Source organism: Eubalaena glacialis, chromosome 14, assembly GCF_028564815.1.
Source record: "Eubalaena glacialis isolate mEubGla1 chromosome 14, mEubGla1.1.hap2.+ XY, whole genome shotgun sequence".
NCBI classification, from domain to species: Eukaryota; Metazoa; Chordata; class Mammalia; order Artiodactyla; family Balaenidae; genus Eubalaena; species Eubalaena glacialis.
In genome coordinates, this window is record NC_083729.1 from 7,654,699 (window position 1) to 7,673,792 (window position 19,094).

General features: G+C 47.1%; 1 protein-coding gene across 1 annotated transcript in view; it reads right to left on the reverse strand.

Annotated features, from left to right (window-relative positions):
• Nucleotides 1–9,938: 9,938 nt before the first annotated feature.
• NOL10 (nucleolar protein 10) overlaps nucleotides 9,939–19,094 on the reverse strand; it is an 85,133-nt gene continuing 75,977 nt past the window's right edge. The window contains exons 20-21 of the mRNA XM_061210584.1: nucleotides 16,674–16,776; nucleotides 9,939–10,748 (exon numbers count right to left, since the gene is read on the reverse strand). Coding sequence (XP_061066567.1) covers nucleotides 10,629–10,748; nucleotides 16,674–16,776 — 223 coding nt within the window. The 3' untranslated portion in view covers nucleotides 9,939–10,628. The remainder of the gene's footprint in view (nucleotides 10,749–16,673; nucleotides 16,777–19,094) is intronic.

Below are 19,094 nucleotides of genomic sequence, written 5' to 3' on the forward strand. Positions count from 1 at the left end.
TGGAGGGGATTATCTGCTTTCTCACTTGAAGTTCATGGACAGACGGCACATTTCTTGTTCAAGGAGAGAAGGAAAACCCAGCCAGCACTGAACCTGATTCTTAGAGCTGGGACGTACCCTGGCCCTCTGCACACCTCAGACCCAAACCTCAACACGTTCCTCATTGTTCATGAATTGAGGCGTGATTTCTGCCATCCTCCTTGACCTTTTCAGCCTCATCTTCCAATCTGAATTGTTAGTATTTTATTAATGTCTGCTCCAAGCCTCCTGGCTGGTCCTCAGCATTTGCTGTTGCCCTGAAATGATACCCAGTATCTGTGCCGAGTTCAGCTGAATCCAGCGAGCTTCCCCGCGTCCTTCTGTTCACTGATTCTTGATTCATTCGACAAGTCTGGGCCAACAACTCGGTGTGTGTGGGGTTCCAAGGCTGGCACATAGTAAGGGGGTGGCAAATATCAGCGGGATGGTTAATTTCATGTGCCAACTTGGCTGGGCCGCGGGTGCGCTGACATTCAGTCAAACGTTACCATGGGTGTGCCTGTGAGGGTGTCTCTAGGTGAGATGAGCGCTCGAATGTGTAGGCCGAGCGAAGAAGGTGGCCCTCCCCAGGGTGCGTGGGCCTCATCCAGGCAGCTGAAGGCCTGAATAGAACAAGAAGTCAAAGCTAGAGGGAACTCCTCCTGCCTGACCGAGTGAGGACATCGGTCTCTTCTGGCCTTTGGACTCAGACTAAAAAAATTAGCTCCTCTTGGGTCTCCAGCTTGCTGGCTGCACATCTTGGGACTTGTCAGCCTCCATAATCACGTGGGCCAATTGCTTAGAGTAAATCTCTTTATAGAGAGATTCCCTGGTGGTGCAGTGGTTGAGAATCCTCCTGCCAATACAGGGGACACGGGTTCGAGCCCTGGTCTGGGAAGATCCCACATGCCACGAAGCAACTAAGCCCGTGCACCACAACTACTGAACCTGCGCTCTAGAGCCCGCGAGCCACAACTAGTGAGCCCGTGAGCCACAACTACTGAAGCCCGCATGCCTAGAGCCCATGCTCCACGACAAGAGAAGCCATCTATCTCAATGAGAAGCCCACGCACTGCAACGAAGAGCAGCCCCCGCTCACCGCAACTAGAGAAAAGCCCGCGCACAGCAACAAAGACCCAGCGCAGCCAAAAATAAATAAATTAATTTTAAAAAAGATTTATATCTCTTTATATCTTTACTCCTATTTGTTCTCTTCTCTGGGGAACCCTGACTAATACAGTCAGTGTTGTTATAGCATGACGATATCTCCATTTTATGCAGCCAACAAGCAGCCAGAGCCTGTGGAGTTCATCAGCTCAGAATCATTTATTAAGTGCCTGCTGTGTGCACAGGAGAAATAGTCACGCAGTCCTGACCACAGACACAGGAGCTAGCAGTCACCGCGATGGCTGACTGTCCACGGAAGACCATAGGTAGGGAGCTATATGGTTCTTAACTGCAGTAGAAACCAGCAAAATAAAGTTCACTTATTATTGTGAGATTTACAGCCACGCCTTTTTTATGTGTGTTTTTCAAACAAATCTGTTGTCATGGTAACCCTCTTAAAACAAGATGTGACCTAGTTAAAGAACCAGAGCTAATTACAATAGTGCTTTATATTTAGTTACACCTTTCTTCTGAGGAGTTTAATGGACCTCATTCATTAAGCTCCATCCTCTGAAGTCTTTAGGGGACAGGTACTATTAAACCCATTTTATAGACGCAGACACCAAGGCACGGACGGGTTAAGTGACTTCGCCGCTTAACCACGAGCAAGTCTGGGCCAGACCCAGGTCTCCTCTTGTTTCCGTCTGTTTTCTCTACTCATCAGGCTCCATTCTGGGTTTTGAAGCCCTTCATCATGAAAGGCTCAGAGCTTCCCACCGTGTGGCTGGGGGACCCCAGATTCTGCTGCCATCCTTGTGCAGAAAAGGCTGCCCAGCCAGGGGACTTAGGGGCGCGGGGAGGGGAGAGAGGAGGCCGGCCCGTCAGGGGTCTGGGGGCCAGAGGTGCTGTTCCTCCAGCATCGCGCCGCCTGGGCTCACAGCCTGCAGAGCCCGCATCATCCCGCACACTTGGCCAGATGTTCCCAGGGCTGGTGGGGCGGCAGGGGCACACAGCTGACACCAAGCCGCTCCTGCCTCCATGCCAAGAGTCTGACACTACACTGGCCAACAGGCTCTTCCTTCAACCTCCAGGCAGAAGCCTGCCCTGGGCCCTCTGCTCGGTGGCTCTCAAAGGGGACCCAGATCAGCAGCAACAGCTGCTCCTGTGTTAGAAACCCGAAGTTTCTGGCCCCATCTCAGACCCGCTGAATCAGAAACTCTGTTTCTCAAGATTTCTGGGGGCTTTTCAGTATCTCTGCCTAAAATGTTCCTCCCCCAGCAGCCTGGCCACCCTTCCTCCCCTCCTTCAAGCCTTTTCTCAGATCTCACCTCAACAAGGCCTATCCTGACCCAGCCTAGTTGGCTCAGAGATGGGCTCTGTCCCCTGTCCCACCTCCCGCTGACCCAGCCCTCGTGGCCCTCTTCACCCTCACGACGTTTGTGAGATAGTGGCTGTCCCCCCGTGAAAATGGAAGCCCCACGAGAACACGGCCCTTTGCTTGGTCACTTGCACGGTGTAATCCATCGATACTGATACGAACCATGATTTTTGACTCAGGATGGGCAACGAGGCAGAGGAACAAGTACTTGGGCTGAGGGTTGGTGGGGGCAAGGGGTCGATGCTGGGTGTTTTGGGCGAGGTGACCCGAGGCACCAGAGGGCACACGGATGAAAGGTGCAAGAGGTGGTCTTGTGAGAGGAGGAGGAAATCTCGGGGCACGTCCACACCTGCACAGTGTACGAGGATCAGCCACGGACCAGACAGCGCCCAACGCGCAAAGGAGCCAAGCGGGGCGGGAGAAGCGGGTCTCAGAGCCGGCAAACACGGGAGATGAGCCTCCCCATCTGCAGGGCTTCAGTACAGGAATGGGGGGGAGGGCAGGAGGGCGGGGCGGGGCCACCCGGAGACATTCAACTTGCCCTGCAGAGACCTAGGAGGCAGCCCCAGCAGGGACGGGAGGAAGGGTGGGGGGAGGGAGGTTTCAACTCCCCCAGTTTTAACTCACAGTTGGAGCCTCTGAACCAGGAGGAAGGCCACTTGTCAGCTGCGTATGTCAGCAGACACTGGATGGTGAGTTCAAAGGGACAGGACAGCGGAAATCCAATCAGGCAGGTGTGTGGCCAGCTGAACTGGAAGGTCGGTCCCGTCAAATCCCGAGAGTCTCTAGGATTCATGATGCTGTCCTGAGTCTGAAAGAAACCCAAGGCTACTAGAAAAATACAGTTGGCCTCCCTCCCACCCAGCAGGAAAGCTTGTGGCCCTGTAACTTTGAAGTTCCATTTGGGTTTACAAAATAGTCTCAGAGTCTGGAACCCAGCACCGTCAGAGAATAACAACTTCCTCCTCAATAAGATGTGCGTGTGTGTGTGTGTGTGTACGTGTGCGCGCGCGTAGACAGGAAGACTGGGAATGTATGGGTGATTTCCAGCCCCTGCAGGACAGCTGGGCGGCAGGACGCCCCACAGACACCTTGAGCTGTGTCCTTCCTGAAACCTGGCTCCAGGCGCATCCTATCTTTAAGGGCAAGGACAGAACGTCTTCTAATACATTTCCATTCACCCAGGATGTGCTCATGATAAAGGTTACATGTCTTGAGTAGGAGGCAGCACCCTAATTCCCAAGAGAATTCATTCAAATGTCACAGACTTTGTATTGCACTAAGTTTGGAAAATTTACATGTGGATAAAACATGAATTTCAGGAATAAAAATGATTAGGACTGGAATTTGCCCTACGTGTTCAAAAAGGTGTGTGGTATCCTAAATCAAGTCACTTATATAGGCCTAAATATAAGGACACTCCAAATATAAGGCAACTCCATATTTTCCCAAAGAGAAGAAAAAAATTTATGCCAACTTGCACAGGGATGTCGAGGAAATAATCAAGTATCTACTTATAGTATTTATTTATACATATGCTTTTTCTAATACTGTGCTGTCCTCTTTCAAAGTTTTGAGTAGAATTCAGCCACTTCAAGACCCAACACGTTAATTTACTTTGGACTTTTCTTGGATTAAAATACATTACTTTTAGTATTCTCAGTGCGAATGAGAGATGAGTTTTCTATCAGATAAGAAATATGGAGGCAGGTCTTTTACAAAGAGTAAAATGGTTATGTAACTACCATCATCTACATTTGCTTAAAAACAATGACAGCATAAACTCCAGGATTTTGTTTCAACTTCATGGCTACATAGGTAATGTGAGGTTTAAAAATCATTTCAAAACCAAAATCAATCAAAAAACAATCAGATTTTTAATGCATCGAAAGTTTACCTAACAACCATAAAATCTTTTAAATTTTCTTATAAAACCACCCAAACTGTTCTTCTATAAAATCTATTTTGCATTTAATTTATGCTGAAGATAGAGCTTTGAAAAAAAGAAAAGTCACTGAAATACTCATCTTGTGCATTCAGTCAAAAAAAAATTCTCATGGAAGCTCCAGCAAAATGTCTCACTACACAATTTATCACTATTAGAAGTTATAGCAACAATTACAGGTTTGAGGGACAAATTTTAGGGGGTTTTGCCAACATGCTACTGGAGCATGAAGACAAATCCATCTGTTAGGGTAGGTGGCAATTTCCAACTCGGGGCTGGAACCATCATTACTGGGTCATGTAATCAATTTAATAGGTGTGAACTTATTTGGGGGAGGATGGTGGGGTAAAGGAAATGTAATAGGACAGAACAGAAAAATGCCAGCCTGCTTTATATACTGGGAGGTACAGTTTGTAACACTTTTGATACACGTGTTCTGGGTCACAGTGTCAAATGTATTTCTTACTGTGGGACACGGTAAAAAAAAAAAAAAATTTGAAAAACACTGAGGTAGGATTCTGGAAACTCAGAGAGGCAATAAAATCCGAGGAAAAGCAAAAGCAGAACCCAGAGTTCTCAACTCTTATGTCCTGTGTTTTATTACTCTGAGGAAGCAATTGGTGTTCTACAAAGATGCTCACGGTGGGTGGAGGGGCAGGAAGGAGAGAAAGGAACGGGATGGACAGTTCCTGGGGATTAAGAGATTCAGCCGGAACAAAGGGTTCTGAATCAAGGGTGAGCTTGGTGTGTAAGCACAGAAGTTCAAGACACGGTGAGCGGGGGAAGAAGCTCACCTTGGCCCAATGAGAAAACAGAAGCTATTAGAAGAGAACGTCCACCTGCCTCCCTGTCGCCTATCTGAACCCCAGTGGCCTCTGCCTGTGTGTCTGTGTGAGGTCGGTGTCTCTGTGCACTCTATCCCATTCCCTCTCAGGCTAGTGTGTGGGTGCTAAAATTTGTCTACAGATTCTTTCTAGGGTTGCCAAATCTAGCAAATAAAAATACAGATCATCCATCACATTTGATTTTCAGATGAATGATTTTTTTTAATGTAAGTATGCCCCATGCAATATTTGGGACATATCTATACTAATAAGTTATGTTTATCTGAAATTTAAATGTAATTGGGTGCCCTGTATTTTATCTGGCAACCCTACGGGATACTCCCTCCACTCAAAAGATGGTACCCAATTCCTCTCCCACTGTGAGTGGGCTGTACTTAGTGACTCACTTGTAACAAATCAAAGAAAGTGTAAGTGATGACGTGCCACCCCTGACACCAGGTCATAAAAAGCACAGTGGCTTCTGTCTTGGTCTCTCTTGCTGTCTGGGATCCCTTGCTCTTGGGGAGGGAGGGCACTCGAGCAGCCCTATGGAGAGGCCCATGGGGCACGGAACTGAGGCCTCCTGCCCACAGCCATGTGTCTGAGCTTGGAAGAGGGATCCTCTGGGCCCAGTCAAGACTTTAGATGACTGTGGCCTTGGCTGATGTCTTGATTGTATCTTCACGAGAGACCAGGAGTCAGAACCACCTAGCAAAGCTGCTCCTGAATTCCTGGTCCACTGAGGCTGTTGGATAACTGTTACTTTAAGCCACTGTGTTTTGGGGCAATTACACGGCAATAGCAACTGCTATACCTACTAATGGATATCACTCCAATAACCGTTCCCTGTCTCTCTGACGTCACTGTTTCCTTTTCCTGGCTTATTTCCAGTGGTGTGCAGTCATGCTGGATTTCTCCCGTTTTAAAGAAAACTCTCTCTTGATCTCACATTTTCTGTTCTCCTGTATTCCCAAACTCCTGCCAACTGCTGTCTATAGTCACTTCTTCTGATTCCTTTTTTCCTCTTCTTTCCTGAACTATTCAATTAGGCCTTTCAGCTCTGTAAAAGCTCTTGTCAAGTGAGAATCACCCCTCTGCTAGTCAATCCAAAATCTGCTGTCCTCATCTAACTTGACTCAACTATTCATTTGATAAATACTTATTTCCGTCCTCATCTAACTTGACTCAACTATTCATTTGATAAATACTTATTAAGTAGCTACTATGTAACGAGGCATTGTACTAGGGGCTGGATATACAGCAGTAAACAAAACAGACCAGAAAAGAAAAAACAATCTCCCTATCCTTATGGAAGTCACATTCTGGTGTGGGGTGGAGGATGGGATAAACAATAAACAAGTAAAGCGCTACGAATATTTCTTGTAAAATGATACGATGTCTGGGATCAAAACACTTCAAAACAAAGGGCCAGTGGCCAGGAGTAAAGAGGAAACAGGATGAGCTTCTGTGGTTAATTACTGAAGCTGGATGATGAATGCGTACACGGAAGCTCATTAAACTGTTCTCGACTTTGGTTTGTGCTTGAAATTTTCCATAGTAATAAGTCTGTTTGTTTTTCTTCTCTTAAAGCACATTGCGGTGGGTATCGGTGCTGGGAGCAGGGGTGGGACAATTCTACACAGGGTGATCGTGACCTGAAAGGTGAGACAGACAGGCTGTGGGCCGAGGAGAGAGCATTCCAGGCAGAGGAAATGGCAGCTGCGGAGGCCCCGGCTTAAGAGAACACTCTGCGTGTTCCAGAAACAGCATCACATGGTGACGAGGAGTAACTGAAGGGGGCACAGAAGGGCCTGACCACACCATGCCGTGGAGGCTCTGAGGATCTGGGTGTCTGCTCTGAGGGTAGCCCCTGCAGGGTTCTCAGAGGAGAAGGGACCTGATCGGATCTGGTCCGAGTGGAATCCGTCCTCACCCCCGCAGCCCCACACCGGCTCTGTCCTCCGGGTGAGTCAGTTGACAGCTCCATCCCTGCCGGGGCGGGGGCCCAGCACTGGGGCCGCAGCCTCCTCTCCCCCTCATGCCGCGCCGCCAGCCCAGCCCAAATCCTGCCAACGCACCTTCAAAACAAATCAGGTCCCACCACCACCTCCGCCCCGTCCAGGCCCCCCCCCCCACCCCCGCCTCAACCAAGGGCCTCGGCGCTTCTGCCCATTCTTCTCACGGCAGCTGGAGGATAAATGATGCAGGTCTTTCACGAGGTGGAAACCTGTACAATTGTCTTAGGAACTTTAATCATTTCAGTTGCAGGCATAATAAGACGTCCATGAATGGTACTTGAACAGCACGTTATAGTACGAGGAACATCACAAATAGCATGACTCGTTGGCATCGTGGTAGGTATGGTAATAGTATACAGTTGTTCATACAACAGAAAAATATTTGAAAAGATATACCTTCTACTGTTAGTAGTTATGGATTAGTGGGGAATTTGTTATCCTGGGTACATGTGACTGATTAAATAATTCTGTCTCTTACGACTTTAACTGAAGTATCACATGACACAGGAAAGTGTACAAGTCATGAGGGTAGCTGAGCACCCAGGTTAAGGACTAGGACCAGCCAGGTGCCAGCTGCCCCATCACGTCCCCCTTCAACCACTTTGCCCTCTCTCCAGAAGTAACCACTGCCCCAGCTGCTGCAAACAACTTTCTGTTACTAGTCGGAGCAAAAAAAAAAAAACACATCAGGCGTCAGGTGGAGGGTATCAGAGGACGAAGGGGATCTGGCACAGGCAGGCTTAGAGAAGTCATGACTCAGTAACCGCAGGGTGGTCCTGAGGTAAAACCCACGCCCCCAGCTTTAGGCTGGGCGTCTCCTACTGGCTCAGGAACGCCCTGCCCTGGAGAAGCACGCCACAGCATCAGGCTGCTGAGGAAGCTATCAGAAACACAGGGAAATTATGGAGCACAAAACTCATGTTTAACACGTTTAAAACAGAAGACTTCGAAGAAATGGGGGGATTGCAGCAGGTGCTTCAGGAATCGCCACCCTGAAGAGGTGGGGCTGTTTAAGGGGTCGCTAGGGGAACAGCGGGGCCTGGAGGATGCGCTCTGCAGCTTTCTATCTCTCCAGCAAGTTTTTCTCGAATGTCCCTCACAGCTTCAGCTCAGGCCCTCCATCTGCCCTTTCAGGAATCCCCCAGAACAAAAGCTGAGGGGCACCTCGCTCTAGGAAAATCTTGATATTAAAGAATATGTTGAGGGACTTCCCTGGCGGTCCAGTGGTTAAGAATCCACCTTCCAATGCAGGGGACGCGGGTTCAATCCCTGGCCAGGGAACTAAGATCCCACATGCCACGGAGCAACTAAGCCCGCGTGCCACAACTAAGACCCGACGCAGCCAAAAAATAAATAAATAAATAAATAAAATATTTTTTTTAAAAAAAGAGTATGTTGAGTTCAGAGGGGCGCGTGTGCAGGTGGGGGGGGGGGTGGCTGCTGAGCGAGCACTTCATCCAGCGCTCCTGAACCCGTGCGAGGTGCTCGTGCACGTACGGGCCGCGCTCGCTCCTCACCGAAATGAAGCATCAGGCCCACTTACAGGAGGAAACAAGACTCAGAGAAGTTACGGTCAGTGGGTACAGAACTGGTAGCAACGGGCCTGGGACTCCACCCTGGGTCAGGCCGGCCCCGTTGCCAGCGTCCCAAGCGTCCAGAATGGGTCCACACCATCCTCCTGGCCCTGGCAATGCTCCGGACTCAGACGAGCCCTAGCTTCACAGGGCGAATGAGGCCCCTCTGCCAGCTGCAGCACTGCTTCTGGAACCTGGCACATGGCGTACTGGCTCCCCACATCACATGGAGGACCCCGAAGAAAGAAGGAAAAGAGGGGCCCGGGAAGGCCAGGTGTACGTACGGAAGCGCCTGACCCCAGGAAACAGGTCTGGAGAACAACCCCCAACCCCTGGAGAAAAACTCCAGCTGGCAGTGTCCTTCTCTAACTTCTTCTCAAACTCTCAGCTCCTGAAGACAGCAGCATGGGGAACAGAAAAGCAAGCCACAGAAAGCTGAAGCCCCGTGAACACCTTAGGGGACGAGCTGAGAAAGGAAAGTACCAAACAGGTGGGGGACCCTCTGGTATCACAACACAAGTTGGGTTGGCTGCCCATGTAACCAGAGTCTCTTTCTGGTGACCGTGTCTGTCCACACACACACACACACGCACACACACACACGCTTTTCTGGAAACGTACTCTCTCTCTCAGACCACAGAGGTAACAGTGTGCCCCACGCTGTCCCCTGCCTGGGGGAGCAGGCCAGTCTGCACAGAAGCGGAGCTACAACGGGGACGGGGTGTAGGAAGAGAAGACGGGAGACCTGAGGAGACAGGAGTAATGTTGAAACAGGAGGGAGAAAAGAAAGGAGGGCCGACCGGCCTGAGTTTGGAAGGCCTGGATCCAGGTGTCCCGAGGCAGTAAGGCTCTACAGCCTGGCTGTGTTAATTAACACCTTTGCCTTTTTGCTCACAGCATTTCAAGTTCGAGTCTATCATCTACAATCCAAAGAGTCACTCTCCCAGCTGTACATAAAGAAACGCACCTCCAAAATCACATTCATACACAAAAACTAAGGAAACCAAAGTTATTTTTCAAATTAACTCAAGGAATGGGTCTCTCTCCAAGAAGCTGTTCAAATGAAAGCATTTATTTTTATAAACATTTTCTCCAGCCAGTATGTCTCTAATTACACTTAAGAAACAGAATAAAAAAAAAAAATTTGTATTTAATCTTGTGCCAAGTTAAAAGAATATCCAGTAGCTTCCACTTCTTGTTTTAGACTGTTATTACCATTACTTTATATTCTCTTGGTATAAAAATATGTTTTAAAAAGTCCCAAACTAACACATAAACAAGCAACACAGCTACCAGCATATCCTTATAAACATAAACATGACCGACGCTTGCAAGTCAGGCAAGACAGGAATGGCATCTCGGGGTGGCTGATTCATGGATGGCGGCAGGCAGTGCAAGAACGTTTCTGGAAGACCGTCAGTCCTGGTTTTCAGCACAAGAGAACCTCTCGTGTCACGGTGCACGTTTCACAATATTCAAAAACCACCACCTCGTTTACTTGATTAAAACCAGGGGAAAGGGACAATGTTCTCGGGGAGCCACAAGGCACAGAAGCGCCCTGGGGGCACCGCACGGCCAGCAGGCCCAGCCCCGCGGTCTGACCAGAGGCCTGGGACCCGCTGCCAGATGCTGACCCCTGCAAACGCGGCGAGGGTTTCCGCGGGGCTTCGGGAGCGCGCGTCCCCGGCGCAGACAACACCCTCTAACGACGGTCAAGTGGGGGAGGCGAGCTCCTCCGAGTCACACATGGGATCAGTTCCAGACTCAGTGGAACGGCCGTCCTCTCCGGGGCCTGGACCTCAGGTGACCGGCCGAACGGCGGAGGGTCTTCCTCTCTTGTCGGTGCAGTTTCTCAGCCTCCTGCTGCTTCTTCTGCTGTTCCGACTAAAAGAGAAAATTAAATGAGGAGAGAGAAAGAGAAAGGAAAGGCCAACACCCCTCTTTTGTGACCCTCAGAACGCCAACAGCACAACCACCAATCACTGCCCTGCTCCGGCAGGCACAGCAGGACGACAGCCAACATTTACGGTCACTGTGAAACCTGAAATCCTAAACCCCCGGGTAAGAGAACGGCCTTGACACACGGGTCTAAACCACACAGTCTGAGGCTGGCTTTCCAACTCCCCACACAACACGGCCCCTCCCAGGAGAGCCAACTTTAAGAGACGCCATTGCTTTCAAGATGTCCACGGCTTCTCGTGTAGAACTGTCTTTCGTTTACAAGCCAGAGCCATTCATTAGTTTACTCACACTGTCTTAAAGACACAAAAATACTTCTGTGTCCTGAAAGCGTATAATAACCCACCCATGATTAAGCATTCAGTCTCCAGAGCTGGTTCCAAAGAGTTTTTGGCTATTTCCAAAAAGTCACACTCCCCTTGAAAGGCAGAGATCTACCATTCAATGCTGATAAAGGCGCGGCAGACACATCAGTCACGAGTTCATGGCTGGAGTGGGCGCGTGGGTTCTAGGCGGGCTGCCTGAAAGGCACCGTTCTCAACACGCAGGCGAGAGCCAGACCTCCTCCAAACAGTTTCACTACGTTTAGCAGAAATTCTTAAAAGAGAGGAGTTTCAATGCAGAATCCGCGATGAAGGTAAGAGCTATATAGTTTTAAAAACACTTTTGGTGGTTTGGATAATACAAACTCCTAACTGTGAAGCTCAAAAAAAGTCTTAGCCGGTGGAACTGACAGAAGGTAACTGTGAAAGCAGTGGCAGGGACAAATTTTTAAAGGTTGAAAAACACTGCCTTATAGACACCTACGTACGCAGCCTGCCTGCCTGTGACCTGTATTTTCCATGCACCTGAAAATACTCATTTGTATCTTAGTCTTGAAGAGAAAGTCTCTGTGTTCACTTCCAGCTGGTATCATTCAATATTTTAAAGAGTTGGGAGGTGAGGGAATCGTGAGACAGGAAAGCAATTTATAAGACCAAAAAGAGATGAATCGCCCCTATTCTAGGAGACTCTTAAACTGAGATTCCGAATAATTATTTAAGTTCTTTTTCTGATTGTTACCATTTTTGCAAAGCCTTTCCAAAATAAAGCCTGCCCTGTGTACTCCTCCCCTTGGCTCTACCTTGGCCCCGTCCCCGCCCGGGGTGCTGTCCGCCCCCCACGGGCCCCTCACTGCAGGGGAGGAGCCTCCAGCCACAGGACTTTTTAAAAATAAAAACAGTATGTAGTCTTCTGCTAACTAGAACTTTTCAATAACTTTCCACGGCTCTTAGGACTGAGGTTAAAATTGAACATGACCTACTCACCAGGCCCCACAGGACAGCCCTACACGTCTTTCCAGTTACACCCGAAGCCACAGCTCCCCTCCCCAAGATGGCTGTTTCACACGCGTAGGCGCCTTCAGATCCCCGAGCGCGCCTGGAAGCCTGCCTGCCCCACCCAGGCTCTGACTTGGCTCTAAGATCCAGCCTGCCCCTCACTCATCTGCCCCGCACTCCACGGTCCAGGCCAGGCCCCTGACACTCACAGCCCCGGGCCTCCCTGGGAGCACGTCCCACATTACAGGGACGTGACTGTATGTGTAGCCCCCTCTACAGCCTGAGGACTGCGGTGGCAAAGACCAAGTCTGTCTTGTTCTGTGTATCCCCAGCATGTGGCACAGAGCAGGTATTTGATACACATTTATTAACGGAAAAGTCAGAAACCCCGAGGGAAACTGCATACTCCCTAGCAGACCAAATAACGGTGTCATCAAGACCCCTGTAAAGTCAGTGAATTTGTTTTTTCATGTTAAAAAGTATCCCTAGGGCTTCCCTGATGGCGCAGTGGTTAAGAATCCACCTGCCAGTGCAGGGGACACGGGTTCGAACCCTGGTCCGGGAAGATCTCACATGCCACAGAGCAACTAAGCCCGTGCGTCACAACTACTGAGCCTGTGCTCTAGAGCCCTCGAGCCACAACTACTGAAGCCCGCGCGCCTGGAGCCCGTGCTCCACAACAAGAGAAGCCACCGCAATGAGAAGCCTGCGCACCGCAACAAAGAGCAGCCCCCTCTCGCTGCAACTAGAGAAAGCCCGCGTGCAGCAACGAAGATCCAACGCAGACAAAAATAAATAAATAAATTTATTTAAAAAAAAAAGTATCCCTAAAAAAAGTGCTTCTTGTCCAAATAACTTTGGGAAAATAAAATAAAGATGAACAGGGTGTTCTGGGTGGGGTTTTTAAGTCAGGTGCTGTTATGTGTCTCTAATACAGACATCAGTCGTAGATTTCCCTTATGTGTCTGGTGGCAAAGCCCCTTTCCACGAGGCCCTGCCCACTGGTCCCCACAAGGCAGGAGCCTACGCAGGAGCTCGTAAGCAAGAGCGATCGTCCTGCAGACAAACCCCTGTCCAGAAAAACCTCTCATCAGCCCCTTTCTGAAAAGTGGCTGTACTTGGAAGACGTCGCCATCATGTGACCGATTCGCTATGACTGAAGAGCCAACTAGCTCACTCCCCTCCTTGTTCCTGTCCCGACTCCTTCCCCACATCCACAGCAGTCCGGTCACAGGGACAGGGGAGGGTGAGTGCAAACCCACACCCTCGCACTAGCAGCGGCCCAGGGTCCCTGAGGAACCGAGCTACAGGACATCTGAAACCGGATTTGGGACCTAATCCCAGTTTTGCCACCTCACAATTTTAAATAATATTAAAGCATAGGTTTTCTCCCTCAATTTGATTCACATATGAAAAAACTGGGAAAACTCGAGATCTTACCTGACTGTATCGTACCCCTAGTATAAAAAGATCTGTATAAACAAATATACAAACAATTCCCTAAATATTCTTAAATAAAACTAAGACTTAATAGTTAAAATTCTGTTAGTCGAATGATAAAACAGGCATAAGCCAAACACCAACTGATGCATTCCCAAAAATAGTTTCCAAGCCTCTGCTAGACTCAACCACGAGGCTGTTTTAAGTATTTTTTACTTAGTGCTTCTTTTGTTTTCAGGGAAAAAAAACCCCAAGAAAATCAGAGCCATCTTATTTTCACTTTACCATGAATTACAAACTGATATTCAACTCAGTACCTTTCAATTAAGGGGAAAAAGTGGGAAAGGAGCGTGCACGCATCCTCCTTGAAGCTCACTCCGTGCCACAGAGGGAGCGCAGGGCCGGGGCAGCCGCGAGCCTGAGGTCCTCCCACAGCTGCCCTGCGCCTGACGCCCCCTTGGCCTCTTGGACTTCAGAGGGAATCGGGAAATGTTTGATGGTACACAGAGAATTTCTAAGAAACCAGGTACAGGCACAATGAGTTCGTCTGAACACACAGCCAGTTTTGGCTTATTTAAATGCGAAGTGTAAGAGTGCAAATTTGCTCTAAATGGAGACAGATTTAACTGAAAAGCTTCTTACACTTAGAATAAAGACGTTCTGGGGCGGGTGGGAGAAGGGGGGACTTGGAGAAAGGTGGTCAAAAGATACAAACTTCCAGTTACAAGGTAACTAAGTCCTAGGGATGTAACGTACAGTGTGATGACTACTGCTAACACTGCTGTATTATATACATGAAAGCTGTTAAAACAGTAAATCCTAAGAGTTCTCATCACAAGAAAAAACAATTTTTCTTCTTTTTTTGCTTTTTTTTATTGTATCTATATGAGATAATGGATGGTAACTAAGAAAAAAAATGTCCTTATCATTTGGCAAGCCTCCTGATGACACCAAGAGAACTGTCAAAGAATAAGAGATGAATGGGAGAGGATGTGAACAGACATTTCTCCAAAGAAAATATACAAATGGCCAATAAGCACATGAAAAGGTGCTCTACCCTCATTAGTCACCAGGAAAATGTAAATCAAAACCACAATGAGATAACACTTCACACCCACTAGGATGACTACAGTAAAAAAGACGAAGAATAACAAGCGTTGGCAAGGATGGGGATAAAATGAAACCCTCATACACTGCTGGTGGGAATGTAGAATGGTGCCATCGCTTTGGAAAACAGTCTAGCTGTTCCTCAAAAAGTTAAACAGTTATCATATGGCTCAGCAACTCCATTCCTAGGTATATACCCAAGAGAAACAAAAACATGAGTCCATGCAAAAACATATGCCTGAATTTTCACAACAGCATTATTCATAATAACAACAACAAAAAACCCAACCCAAACGTCCATCAACAGATTAAAGGATAAGCAAAATGTGGTATATCCACACAATGAAATATCAGTCATAAAAAGGAATGAAGTTCTTACACATGCTACAACATGGATTAATCTTTAAAACATGTTAAGGTGAAAGAAGCTGGTCGCCAAAGAAAACATGTTGTATGATTCTACTTATATACACTGTCTAGAACAGGCAAATCCATAGGCAGGGGAGATGTGAGTATGGGGTGACTGCACAAGGGGTTTCCTTTTGGGGAGATGAGGATGGTCCAGATTTAGACAGTGGTAATGAACACCCAACTTGGTGAATATACTAAAACCTCTGAACTGTACACTTTAAAAGGATGAATTTTATGATATGTGAATTATAACTCAATTTAAAAAAAGAATCAGAGGTGGATTCTTTGTCACTCTTTCCCTCTTGGTGACAATGTATGTTAAGGAAGATGGACTAAATGAGAAAAAAATTTTGAAAAGCAAAACCATGTAGCAAAAATAGAAATGAAGTTTTCCCTCTCCTGAGAACAAAGAAAAATAAAGGGAACAGTGAACAGGCTAGAGAAGAAACATAACCTGGCCTGAAAGAGTTAATCAATCCTAGTTTCATTTTAACTGTTACTAATCTGTAGTGTCTGTAGTTAGATTTGTCCTTCACAAAGCTAACCTGTCACCCCTAATCCTGTGTAATTTACATTCTGCACCTGGTATTTGCTCCCCCTGTAATCTCTTGTAGCAAATCACCCCTTGTAGCTGTTTGCACTTCAGAAAGGAGGTCACAGACCGATAACCCAGAGACTAACGGACCCAATTACCCGGCTGCCGGACCCAATTACCTGGTTGCCTGACTCCAGTGGGGACTGTTTTGAAATAATGCAAGAAGAAGAAGAATGCAAGACCTTCACCATTTTGATCCTTATCACTCACTTTGGACTGCGAACTCCGCTATAAGAATCCCTGTAACTCCCCAGGAAGGGGGGGGGCACAGTTCTTGAGGCGCTAGCCTATTGTGTCTTCCCTTTGCCTGGCAAAGAAAATAAAAAGCCTCTCTATTTCTTATCTTCCAAATCTCTGTCTCTGTGTTTGTATTCGGCATCGGTGCACAGGGAGCCAAGATTTGGCAACAGCTTCACTCACGAGTTACTAGCAAATATTTAAAGCAGCTTATTCCTCCTTCAATGGGTGCCAGGCATCATCAAAGCCGGCTAAAGAAATGACTGTTACAAGTCAGTTTAGAATAACCTACTACTGACAGAAACTATCTACCCTGGACAAGCCGATCCTACTGCCATGAACATGTCGGAACTCGCCAGTTCTTGATCTCCTTTAAGTCCACGTGAGCCTGAACTAGTCCACTATACCCCAGGAGGTCACGACTTCTGCTTTGGAAGGCCCCACTCAGGTGGTCCAGCCACCCAGAAACCACACGGCAGCTCCTCACCAACAGCACCAAGCCTGGGGTCACTGAGGCCCTGTGTCCCTCAGGACACCAGAAACACGCCAGCTGTGCCGAGGCCAAGCAGTGCGCTTGCAGCCCAGGACGCGTCCTGGCTGCAGGAAAAATGCCTGAAGAGAACACGGCTCCTCAACAGGGGAAAAGCTTGGGAAGGCAGCTCTGAGGTCACACACGCACAACACTACTGGAGGCCTATTTTTCTTCTGTAAATTAAAAAAGAACATTAAAAAGCAACTGACCTTCTTTAGTGTAAATGTCAATTGTTTGCTGCCAACCGTGGTGTCCGATACACTCAATGTCCCATTTTTCGCTTCGAGTTTCAACCGGTCTTCAAGGGTTTTACTGCAGGAAATTTAAGAGAATGACATATTAGTTAGCATTTTGTTTTGATTTACCATTTGAAACAAGTTTTAACTGTAATTGATCACACGAAGAATGATCTTTTTACAAACTTGGTAAAGACAGAAAATGGCATTCGTTTAATACCATCAATGGAGAGAACCGCGGGCACTCAAAGCGTCATTATTCAGACCCAGCAGACCCCTAGTGGAAACAATGGCTGCCCCAAACACCCACTAATTTAATATTTTAAGTGGTGGTTCCACATATTTCAATGGTTGCTACTTATCTTACCAAATCACATTTCTGAAGCCAAAATGCAAAGGAGCAATATTTCTGAAGCCTGTAATTTACTGTAATGGTCAGCGGCACTTACGCTGCTAAGGCATTTTATATGTAATCCACGCATGAGTTAGGTATGTGAGCATCTCAGCAACTCATTCACCTTCTACGAAGGAAGCTCTCCAGGTCAAGCCACAGAGACGTGCTATGAGAATTCTGATTTTTCCTTCACTCGGTCTTAGCTCACGGACCACACTCATCACCCACAGGATGAGCAACTTGAAACATGAATACTCGTCTGATTACACAGAGAAAACAAAAGCAGTTACACTGAGGGTAAATTCTATCTGATCCAGCCCTATTCACTGCTACTTCTCCAGGTGTTTTCCTTTCAATTTCTTACCTGAATTACCCTTTCTGACACAATTTGCCCAAATTTCAATTTCATTTCATTTCTTGATCATGTTTCTAAGGTCTCTTTTTATCATCTTTGTCCCTGCTATGGTTTGCTGTGCCCGGCAACTCACTGCCATCTACAACAATCAAGACGTTAAATTTGAATTTTGTACCAGTTATATAACACTTCATTGAATGTTCTTAAAATAATGTATTATTATAAAATCAGATCATTGTTAAGTTGGTTTAGAGGGAAAAAACAGAATTAAGCCTAAAGATAGACATTTTGAGTAAGTTTTAAAGTTAGCTCTAGCCCTTCTAGAAAAGGCTAAAAGCAACACCCTCATATCCCTGGGATGAAACTAGGAGGGGAGGAGAGAGGGAACAAAAAACAAGAGTACGGTTTTCTCTTCTATTCGGTTCCTTCCTCAAAAAAAAAAGTAAATATACTTCCCTTTCCAATCCTCCTTGCACCAACTTAAAACTGAATGCACCCTTTTTAAAAGTTAATATGAAAAAACTTGGTTGAATTTAAAAGGGGGGGTGTGCACTGTATGAAAGGGTCTTCTTTTTCCTGAAATATGATCTTCGTAACTAATTACTGGGGAGAACACAACTCCTAAATGATCCATTAGACAAAGTGATGCTCCTTTGAAATTCTGAAGCCAATGTTTGATGTTTACACCTTTGAAAGCCCCACCTCTAGTTTATGACTACTAGTTAGTACTAAACATACCTTCTTTACATGATCTGAGACATAAACGTGGTTAGCATAAAAGTGGCACTGTTTTCTAAGCAATAATGTTATTAAGAAGCACTTTTAAAGTACTTTTCATCTTCAAAGTTCTTAACAGACTAACTAATTAATCCTTTCAACATCCCTGAGACAGAAGCGCTTATCCTCTATAGATGGCACAAAGGGAGGCAAGATGTTCTATGACTTGCCCCAGGCCACAGAAGGATTCAAGCCTAAAACCAGGATTCCACCTGAAGAATTTCTGGTTTCCAGGCGTGTGTCAGACCATGCCTGATTTATAAAGGTTTGTTCAGGAAATGTGTCCACTAAGTATTCTAAATGACAAGCTTCCACATGACAAACTGAATGAGAAATTAAGGTTTGGTTTCGCCTTTTTTTCACTTAAGCAGAACTCAAAGGTGACGTGTAAACTGACTCCAGCGCGCCTGTGACTCATGTCAGCTCTGCAAATTCCTCCAGCCTTTCATTGCACTTTTGTTCTTTCCTTTCAGAGGTACAAGTGCTGAGATTTTAAAGGTAACAGGAATTCTGAATAAGTATGGAGCCACTGAGACAAGGTGGTACACAGAGAACACTAATTTGGGAAGAAAAAGACTTTTCAAGTAAATTGTGGGAAATTACTACTCTTTTTAGGATGACCTATTTCCTGCAGACAGGGCAGAGAAGCTCTGGTCTCCTCTCCGTGTACCTGGCCAGGCACCTGCAGCAACTTGTTCTGCCTCGGCTCCTTGGAGAGACCTGAGCTTTAGGAGGAGCCGTGGCAGAGGATCAGACGCAGGGGCCGAGGGCAGAGGCTCCTGCAGTAAAGCAGGTCCCACTTCCCCCCCTTGAAAGTCGGCTCGCGGAAAGCGGCCATGAACCACCAGTCCCGAAGCCCGAATTCCCG